The sequence below is a fragment of the Equus asinus genome, chromosome 20 (assembly GCF_041296235.1).
Source record: "Equus asinus isolate D_3611 breed Donkey chromosome 20, EquAss-T2T_v2, whole genome shotgun sequence".
NCBI lineage: Eukaryota > Metazoa > Chordata > Mammalia > Perissodactyla > Equidae > Equus > Equus asinus.
In genome coordinates this window covers 75,740,819-75,759,576 of record NC_091809.1, presented here as the reverse complement: position 1 = coordinate 75,759,576, position 18,758 = coordinate 75,740,819, and the positions used below count along the sequence as shown (strand labels likewise).

Genomic DNA, 18,758 nt, shown 5'->3' with positions numbered 1-18,758 from the left:
TTGAGTTCAGTTCCTAGTTTTCTTTGAGCTAAGAGGCTAGATGTGGGGTAGAGATTTCGATGTGTGGCCTCCAACACTGGCTGTGCATTAGAATCACAGTGAATGTTAACACACTGCTTATCTCTGGAGAGTCTCATTTAGTAGATTCTCATTCAGGAACACCTCTCATACTTAAGAAGCCCCATGGTTGATTCTAATGAACAGTGAGATCTGATAACCGATCTAGAAATCAGCAACATTGAATTTTAGCCTCTGAAGATGGAAAAGTAATAGTATTACACTGGAAAGTGCAGCAAGGAAAGCTGAAGAAAGCTGCAGGGAAAATGGAACATTGCCCTTTGAATTAAGAGTCGCAATTTGTGAGAACAAATAAAAGAATGTTGTGTCATGTACTTCCTAAATCTAGAAATTTGTTTATGCCCTCTTTACCATGTCCTGATTTCAACATAACTTGCCTACTTAAAACTTCCAACTTTCATGTTCTGGAAAATACTACAAAGTGATCTGTAATTCAGCTAAAATTAAAATAAGCTTTGGGGAGAAAAATAAGGACCTAATTATATATGAAAAATTTAAAGATTCTCATGTAACAGCTTGTCCTAAAATAGAGAATTCTAGATTCTAGTTATATTTTCCCAGCTTTCTTTACAGCCTATTTAGCACCTAATAAATGCTTTGAGAGGTTTATACAAAATATTCAGGAAAATATAAGCAAGCATCTAACCATGTCTGCATGTAGAGATTAGCTGACTAAAGAGGAGATAATCTGGAGGTAGAAATGGAAAATCAGGCTATTGTCAAGAAAGGCCTGAACTTCTGTAAGAGTAGGAAGTTTTCTCCTAATCCTATATAGGGTCAGCTCCCCAAAATAATGGACACTTTGTTGGGCATGTAGGAAAGAGCAAGTTCAAGAATAAGGCAAAAAGTACCTGTGGGGTCCCCAGTGAGGGTTTGGAGGTACAACCCAAAGGAAGAGGAAGAATGCCTGGGAAGCATGGGAAGAGGGTATATACGCAGAAAAGGGTAAAGATGGTTACCAAAACTCAATTCAACTTTTTGGTCCCACTTCCTCCTCTGAAACTAGATGTAAAGAGCTGACTTAGAGGGAATTAGGTGGACATCCTGATTTATCACCCCACTTTGGAACAACTGAGGTAGAGGTAGAGGGCTAGTCATTTTTACTAAATGGAACCATTAGCTTCCTACTTAGAATTCTAATTCTCTGGAATGCTTAGATGCCCAGCCACTTCAGTGTGTGTTCTGAAAGGTGTTTCACTTGAGAAACTTCCTTCAGTCAGTCCCTCACTTACCTTGAAATCCTGTGAAACCTGGTTTTTACGTCTTGACTATTTCATTACAATTGCTCTCCTGAGTATTATCAATGACTCCCTGCCAAAACCAGTGTGCTTTCCTTAGCCTCGTAATCTCTCCTGGCCCGTGTACTCCTTAAAGGTATCTTCTTTTGCTTTATGTGACAGTGCATGTTTTCCTGTGCTTCTGTGTTTTTACTTAGGAAGAATTAAAAAAAATTTAAAAATAATACCAGAAGTACAGAAAATGATGTCTTGTTTTGCATCGTCTTTCTTGTTCTATAAAGTAACAAGTGAATGAACAATTTGGTGTAGATCCTCCCCAAACTCTGAAAAAAATTCTTTTACAAAGTAATTTTTAGGAATTAATTGAGATCACATATGTACTGTTTTGCCTGTTTTTTCATTTACTTTATCTTTCCATGTTGATTAATGCAATTAGATCTGCATTTCTACCACAGTGTAATACTTCACATTACGAATGTAGCATAATTTATTTTGCCATTCTTTCACTGATGGATATTCAAGTTTCTAATTATTCGTAATTACAATGTGTTGCAATGACTGTCCCAGTACATACATCTGAGCAAGTTATTCTGAAGATTTTACAACTGGATAACTGCTGGTTCAAGGGTAATGTCTATTTAGAATTTTGACAGATATTGCCAAATTGTCCTCCATGGGTCACACCAATTTAGTCGTTCACTGACAGAGTTTTCAGAGTGCTTTGTTTAGCCAACCTCTTCCAACATTCATTATCCATTATCTTTTAGTTTTTATGTGCAAACAGCAGTCTTCCTGAGTTTGAGTATCCTTTCTTTTGTTGATTTGCTTTTGGTATTTTCATCAGGTTTTCTGCTAGTTTTTTTATTGTTACTCTTTCTCACTGACTTAAATTTTTAGAAGATAATAAACATTAAATCTATCTCTGGTCTCAATTTCATGGTAACATGTCTTGTAGCCTTTTAAATGTTTATCTAGTAAATTTTTTTCTCTGTAGCCTCTGGGGCTTGTCTTGCTTAGGAAGGACTTCCTAAGGTTTATAAAACAAACTTTCTGTATTTTCTTCTAGTACTTTGTTAGTATCTTTAATTCTTTTGAAATTTTTGTATATGAAAATACTGAAGTCTATATTTCTCTATTTGAAATGTCACCTCTATAACAAACATATACATGTGGTTATTTCAGGCTTCTAGTTTGTTCCACTAATCTGTCTAGTTCTGTTCCAATACCACCCTGTTCTAAATACTCTAGCTTTATAGTTCTGATATGTATTTGGGTAAGTTCTCATTCTTTTTTTTCAAAAACGTTTTCGTTAACCTTGCACATTTATTCTTCCAGATAAACTTTAAAATCATCTTACCAATTTCTACTAAAAATTATATTAGAATTTTTACTTGAAATGCAACAAATTCAGTCTGAGGAGAATCATATCTTTATAATACTGAGCCTGTTCATGCAGGGGCACAGCACATCTTTCCACTTACTTGGATCTTCTGTAACATCCATAAATGAAGTTTTATGGTTTTTTTAATGTCAGTTTTACTCATTTGATAGGTTTATTCCTAGACTATTTCACCATTGTTCCTAATGTGAACGAGATCTTCCAAAAATTGATTATATCTAGTTTATAGGAAATCTTAACTCTGTATGTTGCTGATAGCTTACCATCTTACTGAACACGTTATTCTAACATTTAATGACATTCTACAGTTGTCTTAGATTTTCCAGGTAAAGAATGCTATCATTTGTCTTAATTTCTTCCTTTCCAATTTCATACCTTATTTATCTTATTACTATTACTACAATGGGTCTAAAATTATCAGAACAATGCTGAATTACAGGAATGTTAGCAGATAACCTGGACCATGACATTAAATGTGCTATTTATTTCTGGTTGATACCCTTCATCCAGTTAGGTAAGCTTCCTTCTATTACTTGCTTAATGTGAATTTTATTTTCTTCTTTTTGAATCAGTAATAGATGCCAATTTTTCAAGTACTTTTTTAGTATCAATTAAGATCATATAGTTTTTATCCTTTAGCTATTAATGCAGGAAATTTTCATTGCTATATTGTCTAATGTTGACCCACCCTTGTACTGGTAGGATAAATCCAACTTGGTTCTCACATTATTCTTTAAATGTACTGCTGGCTTCATAGTTTCCTTAGGAATTTTTCATGTATGTTCATAAGTAAGAATGCACTACAAGTTTTTTCCCACTACCCTTGTTTAGATCTGTGAGGGCTATGCTACCTTCACAGTTGGGAAGAACTCCACTCTTCTCTATGCTTTGTTCCTGGTGACTTGTGTCAGGGATACATAGGGCATTCTTTTATGATAAGCAGTTTATTAAGGCTTCCTAACACTTGAGCCAATTTTTTGAAATTTATACTTTCCTAAGAAAATTGTCCACATCAATTTTAAAGATTATTAGTACAAGTTTACACTAAATTCACTTTTGATTTTCAAAGTCCCTCATACCTACAATGTTCCCTTTGTTTCCTCTCCTTTTCTTCCTCAGATTTGCTAAGTGTCTACTTATTGTTCTTTTTCAATACCAGTTACTATTATGATAGATTGATTTTATTTTCTATTTCATTATTTCTTTCTTTTTTTTTTGGTGAGGAAGATCAGCCCTGAACATCTGCTGCCAATCTTCTTCTGTTTGCTTGAGGAAGATTATCACTGAGCTAGCAGCTGTGCCAATCTTCCTCTCTTTTGTATGTGGGACACCGCCACAGCATGGCTTGATGAGCAGTGTGTAGGTCGGTGCCCAGGATCTAAACCTGCAAACCCTGGGCCACCAAAGTGGAGCAGGTGAACTTAACCACTATGCCAGCAGGCAGCCCCTCATTATTTCTGCTTTTTATTTTTAATTCCTTTTAACTCTATTTTGGGAGACTTTACTTTCTCTGCTTTTCTTTTTTTTTCTTGAGGACGATTAGCCCTGAGCTAACATCTGCTGCCAATCCTCCTCTTTTTGCTGAGGCAGACTGGCCCTGAGCTAACATCTGTGACCATCTTCCTCTACTTTATATGTGGGATGCCTGCCACAGCATGGCTTCATAAGTGGTACACAGGTCTGCATCTGAGATTGGACCTGGCAAGTCCTGGGCTGCTGAAACAGGGCGTGCAAATTTAACTGCTACGCCACCGGGCTGGCCACTACTTTCTCTGCTTTTCTGTTATCTGTTTCCTTTTCTGATCTTTCCTGCCATTTTTGTATCCTTTAAGGATGTGCTGCCTCACTCCCTCAGTAAGTTTATCCACACAACATAGCAAAAATAAAACCTTTACCATTATTATATAAGTGGCTACAAACACTGTATTAATTTGGAGTCAGTCATAATGGGTTCCAATTCCCCACCTCCTACTTATGTGATGTTGGCCAAATCTGAGCAGTTTCTTCATCTGTAAAAATAGAAATAACACAGATTAAGTTTGAGACAATTACAAATCATTTAGCATAGAAATTTGCCCATATCAATAACTCAATAGACGTCTGGTAAGACAAAAGGTCTCAGCTGCCCCATTTCTAAAGATGAGGAGATTGGGATGACTAATCCCAAATTCCCTTGCAACTGTGAAAAACTTTACTTTCAGCCTTTCAGTTCATCCACTAGACAATCAGCCGAACAACCCACCTACTCACCAGTTACTAAGCCCTTCCCTTGAACTAATTATTCTGGATGTTAGGAACACCAAGATGAATAATGATCCAGTCGCTACCTTCCAGGAGCTGAGAGTCCTTGTGGGGAAGGGGTGAGGATCAACTGTTAAATAGGTAATAATACAATGTGATAAGTGGTCTAATAAAGACTGGGAATGCAGAGACTGAGTAGTATGTGTAGCAAAAGCAGATTTACGTTGGGAACCTAATTCAAGCACTTACTACTTACTAGCTGTGTATCCTCAGACAATTAACTTGGGTGCTTTATTTCTCTAACTGTAAAAAGGAATGGTAATACTATCTTGGGTAGGTTATATTAAGGATTAAATAAGAAAACTAATATAAAGCACTACCGGACTCATCATATGAACTCCCCATGGCAGTTATCATTAATATTACAAGATGCTATGGAAATGACAAGAAAAGCAATTTACTCTATTTCAAGAGAAGAAAGGTACGGTCAGGACAATTTCCCAAATATGTTCACAGAAGAAAAACCTGTAGAAAGGCAATAAGGATAGAAAAAAACAGGATGAGAGAAGAATCAAGGTGGGTGATGCCCTTGAAGGACAGAGAATGCTAATTTCTGTATTCCCAACTTCCAGCACAAAACCTGACCCATATATTTGCAAAAAATAGTGAATGGAAGGAGGCACGTTAACCTATAGGGTGGGAGAAAAAGATTTGGGCCAAACTGTTGAAAGCAAACATTTTACAGTGAACAGAACCTTGAATTTGGAGTCAGGGGACGTGGAACAGTCTTTCGACTAAGGACCTGTGTTTTTATACTGGTTCTATTAACTTACCCGCTCTTTGGCCTTAGCAAATTACTGACAGCTTCAATCTCCTCACCTGTGAAATGGGGCTAGCACCTACCTTACAAAATTACTGTGAGAATTAAGAACCAAGCGACTATCAAAAGGCTCGGCACTAGCAAGCACTCAATGATAGCGGCTGCAGCTGCCACCTTCTCCTTGAGGTCTTTTTCTGTAATTGTGAAATGCTGGTAAGAACAGATGTTCCCCAATGCTCCAGCCGGCACTGAAAAGCTACACTAGGTTTGCCAAGGACGAAAGGCCCCGCCCGGCCCGCGCCACACAGGTCACCTACGCAGACTGCAGTCCTGGAGCCACCACGTGCGTCGCTGAGCCACGGAGGGCAAGACCGATGCCACGCCGTTACAGAGACAGGCCCCAGCCAGGTGGGGCGAGAGACCCAGGGGAAGTCCCCCGAAACCCGGCCCGCACCGCCAGCCGATTCCTCTAGAGGCGAAGCCTTGGAAAGGGTGACGGCAGGGAAGCCGGAAGTGACGCACAGTCGCGAGGAACTGGAAATGACCGCAGCACGCCGGAAGTTTACTTGTTTCCAAGGCGACGGCTCCTCCACCACTCCAACCAGGTGGCCCGAGTCCGGACGCTGGCAAGCGACTCGGAGGAGAGGGCCCCTGCCGACGGCGGTTGCCGCCACAGCGACTCGGGGGGAGCAGCGGCCGAAGACGGCGGCCGCCGCATTAGCCGTGGCGTGTGGAGGATAAACGGCCAACACGGCCATCGCGGCGGCCCGCCGGGGGAGAGGGTTAGCGAGGACTGGGAAAGAAGCCGGGAAGACGGCGACCACCGCTGCAGGGGCTCCCCGGGAAGAGGGAGCGAAGACGTCGGCTTCTCCCGCCGTGACTCGAGGAGGGTCAGCGAGGGCTTGGGCCACCGCCGCAGTGTGTTTCGGGAGGGGGTCAGGGGAGATGGTGGCCACCGTCCCGGCCCCTCTTGCGAGAGAGTACGGGGAGACCGCAACGACGGGAATTTAAGTGAAGTCGGCGGCCCCCGCGTCGGTGGCTCTGTGGAGCGAGGGAGTGTTGTTGGCGGCCCCAGCCTCAGTAGTTCCTGGGAGGGAGTAAGTGAAGACCGCGGCTACGCGGCCAGCGACTCCTCCGGGGTGAGTGGCGGCGAAGACGCCAGCCGCCGCCTCTGTGGCTTCTGGGAGAGAGACAGTGAAGACGAAGGTTTCCGCTGCAGGGGCTCCTGCGAGAGAGCCCGGGAGCGCGGCGGCCCCGGTCCTGGCGACGACGACGAAGACGGCCCCCGCAGTGGCTCGTGGGTGACAGCCAGTGAAGACCGCCGCAGCAGCAGGGGCCTGGACTCAACCCCTCTCCGGAGGGAGCGCAGCATGCCCGGGGTGCCGGGTTCGGGCCCCTCCACCTCTTCTGCGGAGACTGCAAACCCCGGTGAGTCGGACTGCTTCGCCGGCCCTTGCCTGTGCCACCCTCCTTTCCTCATTTCATCCCACCTCAACCTTAGCCTTTTCTGGCACTTCCCTTTCTCGGCTATCACTCCTCATTTCCCCTAATTGACCTTTTTTCAGTGGGCCCCAAAGCTGTGCACCTGTCCCCCATCCTCCCTCATTTCAGCTTTCCTCCCTTTCTTTCCATCTGCATCATGCCTGAGACTTCTTGCCCGGATTGACATCAATTCTTGTTAAATCTTATGGGTCCTTTGAAGTTCTTCCTTGGCTTCTCTGCAGCATTGGACCCTGTGGAGATGACATTAGACCTAGTTTTCTTCCTTCCATTTCATTGACTCTCCTTTTCCTTTGCTGACTTATCTTTTATCTTCTCCTTAAATGTTGCTTTTTTCCCCTGGACAGTGCCATCACTGGTGCTTTTTTATTGTGATGTACTATCGCTTCAACCCTACTGAGGACCCCCAAGTCTTATGTTATTCATACAATCATCCAGTAATATTTATTGAGTGCCTATTATGTGCTGTGTCTTAAAGATATATCAGTAAAGAAGACAGGCATATTCCTGACGTTCTAGTGGGGAAGATAAATACTGAACAAATAACGACTAGTGTGATGAATATTATAAAGAAGAGTAGAGCGCCATTGGCTCCAGTGTGGGGTGAGAACGGGTTTCAGAAAAAGCTACCTAGTACCAAGACACACCTAACACTGAGACTGAACTCCAGATCTCTCCTATGAGCTGCAGACTCATATGTACAACTCCCTTCTGGAACTCTTCCTTGGGTACCTCAAGATCACCATGTCCAAAACATAATTTTGTATTCATATGCCCTCTCCTTCAAGTGTTCACTGTCTCAATGTCACCACACCACTCAGGTAACTAAGCCAGACTCCTTGGAGCTATCCCATTACCCTTCCCTTATTTCCACTTGCTATATCCATCCAAGTTCAGTTCATCTTATTTCCATAATATTTGTTGAATCTCTTTCCTTTTCTATTTCTACTACCACTCTCTTAGTTGAGGGTCTCAAGCTTTCTGGTGTAGACTTCTTACATGGTGTTCCTGAGTCTCTAGTCTTGCCCTTTTGCTGCCCAGTCAATGAATTCCCCCTACCACAATCAGCCGTATCAACTCAGCATTACAAATCTGATCATTCTTTTTCAAATCCCATGACTTCTCATGCTCTGCTCAAGTCCAACAAGTTCCACCATAGCCTGTCTCTTGTCTAATTGTAGCCTCTTTTCCTTCCACTTTATGCTTCAGCAATAGGTTAGGATTTTTTGTGGTTTCTTCGCTGCACCTACTGTTCATGCTGTCTAGGATGCCTTTCCCTGCTCCCATTTTACCTGGGAAACTCCTGCTAATCCTTAAGATTTATCTTAGATGTTATCTTCCCCAGGAATCCTTTTCTGTTCCCCTTCCTTCTTACCCTTGTGAGCTAGAAGTCTTCTGTTCTTCCATAAGTTCTTAAGAATGTTTCTGTCATTGCTTTTACCTCATTATTTTCTAATTTGTATTTGTATCTCTGTGAATTCCTTGAGGATAGAGGCCATGTCTTCTTCATCTTTTTATCCTCATTGTAGACACCAAATTAATGTTGAGTGGATGGATAGGTGGATGAATGAATGAATTGGGATGCAATGTGGTGTGAAAACAGGCCAGAAAATTAGATGGAGCCAAACTATGAGAGGACAGAGCTTGTCTTACTGAGGGTTTGGGCTTTGTTCTCTAGACTAGCAGTGGATAACCAGAAGCAGTTTGGAGTAGAGGCATAATAAGGATAGTGTCTGTCTACAGTGGATTAGCGTGGTAGAACATCATTTATAGATATTGCTGTACTAGTTTAAAGGAGAAGAATGAAGGTCTGATCTAGGAGATTAATTAACATCATTAAACATTTATTAAGTGGTTTGGGGTTTTTTTTGTGCCTTCTTTGTTCCCTTCCTTATATGCGTATATCTTAATTGTTCTTCAAGGCCTTGCTGAAATGTTTCCTCCTCCCCCTTCTTAATTTTACCTGTACTCTCTTAGGACGTTACTGTCAGGTTTTTGATTTCAGTGAATTTATCCAAATAGATTTTAAAGTGTTGGTGGAAAGAAAATATATTACATCCATGTCTATCTTCCATTATGTTGTCACAGTACCTGCCACATGATAGATGGGCAGAAAGGATTTTTGAGTAAAATGTGTAGCATTTTGCTAAGGATTGTGTAAGATATGATTCCAGAGTAAGATTTGATTCCAGCCTTCAAGAAATTAACATTCAAATTGTAGAGAGAGGACATATACATAGATAAATAGGAATATGAGGTTGCATAGATTATCTGCCAGAAGTGTTTGTATGTTGTTTTCAAAAACAATTTTGAGGTCAGGAATCATGCCTGTTTATTTTGTTTAGGAAATGCTTTGATTGAACTCTGCTTCCTCCTCCAGCAAGTGTCTCTTCATACTTAGATACCTTTATTTCTTCTGGTTCACAATGCACATTAAAATATTTCACAGTACGGTACACCTGACAATGCAGTCTTGATGTTTGGAACTTAAATTATTTTAGACACTAGTTTGGAACTTAAATTATTGTGACCTGCCATCCCTTTCTTAGTGTAGGACATATGAGAAAGATAAGAAAAATATTGATAAAATATATGGTATCTGCCCATGTGAGATAAGGGTCTAGTAAAGTCTTTTTCGCTGGGGAGTAGGTCTTTTTTTACCGAGAATGCACTGGGCATATTTCAAGATGATAACTTTTCCCTGCCCCCTCCCAAAGACAGGTGATTTTTCTTGGCTTTTCACAGTGATAACCTGGTGGCGTTCTGAAGACAAAATCTATGAAAATGTGAGGGCCTCCTAAGACTGGCCTCAAGGAGTTGCTCAGTCTTAGGCTACCACATACCCAGCCCCTAGCAATTTGTCAAAATTGCCATTTAAGTTCTTCTAGTAGTTTATACCTCCAGTGGCTGCTGCTTCACATAAACTGAACTTGACTGTGTTTCTGTGTTTGCCTGTTTCTCCAGATTCAGGGTGACAGTTTACCCTGAGATAGATGTCAATTCTCTGATCAGTCCAAGAAAAGTCATTGATTTTCAGTTTGTTCAGCTTTTTTCCTGTATATGCAGGAATGATAACCTCTGTGCTCTTTTCATGTTAGAGCTGAGATGGAAGTCTGATTAAGATGTTAATCACAAACATCTTTGTAGTAAATTATTTGGAAAGCCAAAGTGATTTTCTGCTCTCTATTGAATCATTGCTTTAGTTTTTTTTTAGTTTTGTAATATATTTTAAGCAATTTGATTTTTCAATAGGTGTGAGGAAGAAGGTGCATTTTGGTAGCATACATGATGCAATACGAGCGGGAGATGTAAAGCGGCTTTCAGAAATAGTGGAACGTGGAGCCAGCATTAATGAAGTTGACATTCTCCATAAATTTACCCCTTTACATTGGGCCGCCCATTCTGGAAGTTTGGAGGTAAGAAGCTATATACGTTGTTAAACTGAGATAAGTTTACAGCTGTAAGTAATTTTGTAAATTTAGCAGACAGAACTGAGCTGTTATGCTAGGCACTGCAAATATTTTTTGTTTCAATTCAGTCTAATATTTGGGTGTTCTGATTACTATGGCTGTGTAACAAGTTATCCCAAAACTTAATGGCATAAAATAACCATTTATTTATGCTCAGGAGTGAATCAGGAATTTGCATCCCAGGGACAGCTTGTCTCTGCTCCATGATGTCTGGGGCTTCAGCTAGAAGATTCAAAAGCTGGGGCTGGAATCTTCTGCAGGCTTGTTCATCAGATTTCTGGTGGTAGATGCTGGCTGTTGGCTTCCACCTTAATTCCTCTCTGTGTGGGCCTTTTTGTGAGGTCTCCATCTGGGCTAGTTTGTGCTTCCTCACAATGTTGTGGGTGCGTTCCAAAGGCAGACATAGAGGGTGACATAGGGGATAACATAATACCTAGCTCTATCAAATCCTAACATTTTTGCTATAGTTGCTTTAGATTTTCAGAAAAGAAATGGAGTATTACGTATACAGTTGAAGTCCCTGAGCACTCCTCTCAGGTACCATTCTTCTCCTTCAACTCTAGAAACTCTAGAGATAACTATTACCTGAATTTGGGGTTTATTATTCCCATCTATGTTTTATGCTGTTATTACATATGGTTATATCATTGTTCTTAGTGAGATTTTATATAAATGACATCATCTTATGTGTATCATTCTACAGCTTGTTGGTTTTTTTTTTTTGTTCAACAATGTGTTTTTGGCTTTTAACTGTGTGGTTACATATAGTAGTACTCTAGTTGATTTCTTTCACCCACGTTGTAATAGTCTATTCTTAGACTAATATCAGAATTTATCCATTTTTTGATTGGTGAATATTTAGTTGCTTTCAGTTTTTAGCCAGTACATCAGTGCTTAGTGAATACTTTTATGCAGAGCTTCTTATTATTGGACCACGTACAAAGCCACCTGGAATTTTTCTCATGATTCAAGGTTGTGTGTGGGGAGCTTGTTTCAGCTACTATATTTCCCTAGCCTGTTGGCTGCAGTAGATCTGTTCACTGTGCAGTCTCCTATTTTTTTCCCCTGCTGCACAAACAGAGACTGCTTTCTATGAATATGCCTTCTCTGCGATTCCTTGTTTGTTTGGGCTTCTCTCCTCCTTGGAACCAAATTTGGTCCAGAGAATCTCTCTCCACCAGTTGGTGTGCCCGACTTAAACTGCTATAAACTTTCACTTTGGTCGTTTAGTGGCTTCCCCTTACCTGGGAGAAATGTGCCTTCATGAGTCTTTCTGCACTTGCAGCCCTGGATGGGTATTTTCTCTGCTGGTTCCTCCCGCATCCCTGTTAGATCTATACTTTGGCAGCTTTCCCATCTGTTTTGTGGTTTGAGTTTCACATGTCTCTTAGTTTCATCAAATATGGGGTTTTCTTCCTTTTTTTATTTTTCTTTTTTTTGTGATGATTTTGAAGAGAGGAGGAAATACTTCTTTTACTCTGCCATATTCAAATAGGATAGGACTTCTTGATATACCATTTATTTCATGTCTTTCCTGGTATCCTTTCAGCTCTCTGATTACTCTCACTTAGTCTTCTTTGGTTAACCTACCCTGCCTACTCTATAAATGTAGGTATTCTTTATGCTTCTGCCAATGGCCTTGCTTCTCTTACCTTATACACTTTCTTCAGGCAATGTTGTAGACTTCCTTGGCTTTATCACTTTTACATAATAACTCACTGATTTGGTTTCTCTCCGGAATTCTGGCTTATGTATCAGGTGCTTGATCAACAGCTTATGCATATCTGATTAGAATCTCAAATTCAATTGCTCTGTAACTAAACCATTATTCTTTTCCTTCCCTTTCGTAGTTTTCCAGGCTAATGGCCTTTGAATCATTATTGAGTTGTCTCAGTTTTTTATAGAAGCAAAACACATTATAAACGTTTGTCTGGATGAAGGTGCACTTCATGGATGCACATTGATGCATTGAGAACTGACCATTACATCAGTTCATTCTGTTTCATCTTTGTCTTTTGCATTTGTGCTCTTCATCTGCATAGCCACTGCCTTAGATCATATTGATTTTCCTCTTTTGTGTCTCGTCCACCTTTAGTTCATATTCTGTATACAAAGTCACCACTCTAAAACTAAAATCTGCTATCGTTTACAAGCCTCCGTAAGTCCTTGCGGTGTCTTTCTACCCCCATAGGATAAAATTTAAGCTATTTAATATAGTAGACTTATCTCTTCAACCTCATCTCCCATGATACTTCTTTTATGCTGGAGTACTGGTGGAGTATTATCATTTCCCAAACTAGACTCCTGTTTCATATTATCATAGACTTTACACATGTTGTTTCATCTGCCTTGTCTCACCTCGTTCCCTTTGTTACCTGGTTGAAATCCACGTCAGGAAGCACCTACTGGGTAAAGCCTTCTGTGTTTCTCCTCCCAATATCCCCCAACTAGCTACCTTCTCCTCAGTGCTACCTTTAAATCTTATACATATTTTTTCATTGTATTTATCATATTGAATTGTATTCTTTATTAGATTTTGAGCTATTGGGAGGTACCATTTTGGTCTTAGTCATCTTTTTCTTCCACAGCATCTAGCATAGTGTCTGGCATATTGGAGTTGCATTGTAGATTCTCAATAAATGTTTGTTGTATATCTGAATTTGTTTAATTAAATTTAATTTATATTTTTAGTATGTATCACAGTGCATAGCAGATGTTCAGGAAACGCTTGTTGAATTTAACAGAAACAAATTAAACCAAAAGGTTTTGGTGCCTTTCTGCTTTCCCATTTAAAGATCATCTTATAATTCTCTACTTGAGTGCTGCATTAACTTCCTCACATTTTGTTATCTTTTCTGAAATTTCTTAGGACTTGTGGTGCTTATATGTTGGTATTATGAAATAATCACTAAATTAGCAACTGGTGAAAACTATATTAGACTTCATTTTTTTCTTTTGTCAGATGAAATCAGCTATTGAACCCCTGTAGTGAACTTTTTATTTCAGATATACTTTTTACCTCCAGAATTTTCATTTGGTTCTCTTAAAAATAATTTATGTTTCTTTGTCTTTATTTTCTATTTGGTGAATCATTGTTATCATACTTTCCTTTAACTCTTTAAACACAAATTCTTTAAAAAAAATAGTTTCTTTTAGTTCTCTGAAGCTATTGATGATAGCTGCTTTGAAGTCTTGCTAAGTCCAACATCTGAGCCCTCCTAGGGATAGTTTTTGTTGATTGCCCTTTTTCTTTATATGGGTTATACATTCTTGGTTTTGTATGTCTGATAATTTTTTAGTTTGGACACTTGGAAAACTGGACATTTTAGATTCTATATTGTAGCAACTCGGGAGTCTGATCCTCCTTGCCTCACCACTGCCCAGGGGTGATTGTTGCTGGGTGTTTGTTTGTTTGTTGACTTGCCTGGACTGATTGTGTGGAGTCTGTTTCCCTCACAGCATGTGACCACTGCTCAGTGGTTTTTTTCCTTCTAATTCTTGTTTTTATTTTTAATTCTGGCTTCCTAGGGATCACCCCTGGGTCAGCATAACTTAGTGATCAGCCAGTGATTTATCAGAGCATGTGCTTAAATACCTTGAGCCAGTAAGGATTTCATCTTTTGCTAGTGGGTCTGTGTGTGGCTTGGGAATGTTTTCAAAGTCCAAGCAGTTTAAAAATCAGCCTGATAACAAATGATATGGCTGTGACTCATGTGACAGTGTGTTTTAATGATATAATCAATTCTTTTAAAAAGAAAGAAACTTCTTGAAGATGGAGTCTACAGACTTGAACCTATTAAGACAGTAATGCCATAGGTGGCACACACTTCTAAGTATACTGTATTGTATTGAGACTTAGGTTAATTAAAGAAAATCTTAAATGAAGGTGCATTTAACTCCCACCCCCTCCCTTTTTTTAATATAAACCACTTATTATTTTAGAGAGTATCATCAGAATAACAATGTTTGCTTTGATACAGAAGCTTCTGGAACCATTAAAAAAATCTATGGCAGAGGGGGCTGGCCCCGTGGCCGAGTGGTTAAGTTCGCGTGCTCCGCTGCAGGTGGCCCAGTGTTTCGTCAGTTCGAATCCTGGACGCGGACATGGCACTGCTCATCAGACCACGCTGAGGCAGCGTCCCACATGCCACAACTAGAAGAACCCACAACGAAGAATACACAACTATGTACCGGGGGGGCTTTGGGGAGAAAAAGGAAAAAAATAAAATCTTTAAAAAAAAAAAAAAATCTATGGCAGAGGTTGCAGACTGGCAGCCCTTGAGTGAATTTGGCTCACAGATGTGTTTTATTTGGCTTGCACAGTATTGGTCAGACATAAGATTTGGATCAGCATTTTACTCATAGCAACAACTGGCTGGGAGTGAGTAGCATCTGCACCTTATGGACAAGGAATGTGGTCTTCAGTTTGCCACAGTTCCCACTGTTCCCTATTGTTTACCAACAGTAAGGCCAAATGTTGGTTACCGTATCACTGTGCTTGTGCTTTTGTTTTTCTTACACCTGGCCCCCTCATTCACTTAGTATGCTCCTCAGGCTGCATTGAGTATTTCATGGTGATAGACTAAAGATAAAAGATAAAAATGTTTAAAACATTTGCCTTATTACTTGTTAACATGGTTATTGTCTGTATTTAGTGTCTTCATTGGCTCCTCTGGCATGGAGCTGACATTGCACAAGCAACTACAAGAGGTTGGACAGCAGCTCACATAGCTGCAATCAGAGGTCAGGATGCTTGTATGCAGGTACTAATAACTTCATTTACTTTTTAAAAATTCAATAAGTTTAATTACGTTAGCATAGTTCTGTTAGGATATTGCTTTTATTTTAATAATTTGAATTCACAGATTTACTTCTGTGTTCTAAACAACAGCTTACTGGATTTCATGACTTAGATATTTTGGTATCAACTATCTGCTTAATCAGATGGTGTAAGACAAGAGATCCTTTTATCTCTGAAGTAGTTGGCTATCTTTTGGGTTGTTTTAAGGGCTGTCACAGTCATGCCCAGATTATCTACTTTATAGCTTGCCATGCCTAAAATTCCTTATTTAATGTATTTCCTGGCCAGAGCAACACATTAAGATGTGGCAGGATCTAGTTTATTAGAGCAACTAGATTTAATCAGCATATTGAAATAGACTGGAATTTGGAGGAATACAAAATTGTATAAGCAAACAGTCCCTGCCTGCAAGAAGTCTGAGATTCTGTTTGGAGTCATAGGAGCTTTGCTCAGTGAGTTATAAAACAATACGAAGCACGGTCTGTGATTAGGGTTCTAATGAAAAGTATAGATGAGAAGAATTGTAGAACTTAGGAGGAGATAGAGGGATCATAAATGGAGGAAATAAAACTTCAGCCAAGCCTAAAAGAGTGGGGTTATTTCAAAGAGGTAAGAGGTGAAGAAGCATTGTAGGTAGGGACTATGTCAGGAAGAAATAAAAATAATGATTATCATTTATTGGACATTTTTTATGTGTCAGTCACAGTCTGCCATGCATCACCTCATTTAATGTAACAATCTTGTGAGTTCCCCTTTTTATAGATTAGGAAACAGATTCAGAAAGTTAAGTACTTGCCTAAGTAAGTGACAAAGCCAGGATTTGAACCTAGACCTGTCCTGTTAACCTCTGTGCTGTGATCCTGTATGAAGTCCGAGTTAGGAAAATGAGCCGTGTTCGGGGAATGTACTATTATATGAGTTTGACTGAGTGTAGATAGTTTGTTGTGTGGCCTATTACAAACTTAAGTTTGGATAATCTAGATTTGTAAAATATTTTAGAAGTAGAATAAAGATTTTGGATTCATTTGCTAGGAAAGAGAGTTTTTATACGTGTACTACATTTATATATGTATATACATACACATGGACATTAACAGGAGAATGAGGTAATGAAAGCAGTATTTCAGGGAATTATTCTAACGAGATGTATCCAGGATTACCTAGGATGAAGAGAGAGTGTGGAGGCAAGAAGATCAGTTGAAGACTTTTGGTGTAATCACTATCCCTAGAGGGTGAAAGTAGGTGTTGGCAGTGGGAAAGAAAGGAGATGATTTAAGACATCTTGAGAAGGCGGCATTGGCAGACTGTAGTGAGAATTTAAAGTTTCCGGTCAGAATGACATAATTATGACAGTGTAGATAGGGGAATCTGAAAGGCAGGAGAGATTTGGGAGGAAAGATACTGGGTTCAGTTTGGCATATTTTGAGTGTAAGGTGCCTATAGATCATTCAGGTGCAGAAAGCCCAGGCGGTTGAAAAGGGGGCTGAAGACAAAAATTTCAGGAGTAATAAAGTATAGAAAAGAGTGTAGAGTATGGAGGATTGAAGGTTGAAGCTGTTGCTAGTATGCATGGGAAGAAGCAGAGAAATGAGTAAAGAATTCAGAGGAGGAAGTCAGAGAGATGGGAGAGCCAGGGTCTGTTAGGGCTGTGCAAATGAAGGGAGAGGTTTAAGAAGTTAGGCCGGGTATCAGCTACAGGATAACACTAAGGGGAATAAGCTTAAGGAAATGCCATTGAACTTGAGAGCTCACTGTAGGGTGAGTTTGGCTGTATTTCTGTACAGTGGTAGGAATGGCACCCAGTTTGCAGGTGGATTTGAAATTGAGGCACTGAGAAGTAAGCAGTGGAAAGGAAGGAGAAAATACTATAGTAACTTTAGGGGACGTCAGGGTCAAATGAACTTTACTTGATGCTTTCCTTCCTTCAGGTGTTAGTTCAAACCATTCCCTCTGCCTTGAGTGTCCTTCTCTTCGTCAGAGTGATCTCTTCCTTCTCTGAGCTGTTGAGGTGTTTTTGGGTACTGTACTGTGTAGTTTGCTTATCAAGGACTGCTTTGCACAGTTGATTATCTTTGTCTCTACATCTGTTCTAATTTCCTAAGTTGATATGTCTTCATATTCTTTGTAGTGACTTTTAAAACACAGTAGGCACTCAATATATCACAGTACTCAATTGTGATCATTACTGACTGGTTTGTTAATGGGAGTCAGACAAATCATGACTATTTTTCCTAAAACTCTTGTTGGGCTTATGACTGAGTGAAACTTTTGATGAGATACTGGCAAATGTAGGCTGGTTAAAAAAGAAAAAAGACTGAGGGAGAAAAACCTGAAAATATTAACTAATAATTCCTTTAAACTAATTACTCTGTATATTAATTTTTTTATTATTTTATGTATCTGTGTATATGATATAACCCATTTAGAGAAACCGGGCCAATTATAAATTCAGGTGGAATCTCCTCAGATGCAGTGAGAAGTCTGATTTGGAACTTAGAACTAGTTACTTTAATATTGAAATCCTTTTATTGTATTCAAAATCCAGTTAATAGAAGATTCTGCTTTTGAAATAGTGGAAGTTTAAATTTCAGTTTTATTAGCTTAGCACTAAAGTATTTAACTTAGTAGTTACTAATTAATGCTCGTGAAAACTGTCTTGTAAATCATATGGACATGCTCAAATCAGAATGTGAAATCAGGTATTATAAGTGTCTCCTAGGCAATGTGAAAAAGACTTCAAGCATTTTCTTAGGATTAGCTAAGAATTTCTCACCCTTTGCCTATGGCACATATGTAAGAACATATATAATAATTTAGCGATAGGTTAATAAATTACTTGCCTTCCAATAATCTGTGTCTGCATTCATGTAAATTATTCTTATTTCTCTCCTTTTAGGCTCTTATAATCAATGGAGCAAATCTGGCAGCTCAAGATGATCGGGGATGCACCCCTTTGCACCTTGCTGCAACACACGGACATTCTTTCACTTTACAAATAATGCTCCGAAGTGGAGTGGTGAGAGATTCCTGTTAATATGTGAGAATGTGTGATCATGTAGATGGAATAGCATTTGGTAGTCTGGTTATCTCTTCCTGACTTTTAAAATGCCTTCTATGACTTTGAGGAAGTAATTTGATTTCTCTCTTTCACTTTTCCGTCTTTAAACATGGGAGCAATAATTTAGATAAATCTTCAAAAAAACCAGTTTAT

The 18,758-nt window shown here is 39.6% G+C and overlaps 1 protein-coding gene across 3 annotated transcripts in view; it reads left to right on the top strand.

The window, feature by feature from the left end:
- The first annotated feature begins 6,343 nt into the window (after positions 1-6,343).
- Positions 6,344-18,758, top strand: part of ANKRD42 (ankyrin repeat domain 42) — a 46,819-nt gene continuing 34,404 nt past the window's right edge. For 2 of the 3 annotated variants that reach the window (XM_070490559.1, XM_070490560.1), the window contains exons 1-3: positions 6,344-7,204; positions 10,529-10,692; positions 18,444-18,563. In XM_070490559.1, coding sequence (XP_070346660.1) covers positions 7,147-7,204; positions 10,529-10,692; positions 18,444-18,563 — 342 coding nt within the window. In that variant the 5' untranslated portion in view covers positions 6,344-7,146. The remainder of the gene's footprint in view (positions 7,205-10,528; positions 10,693-18,443; positions 18,564-18,758) is intronic. The other variant, XM_070490561.1, reaches the window with a different exon arrangement.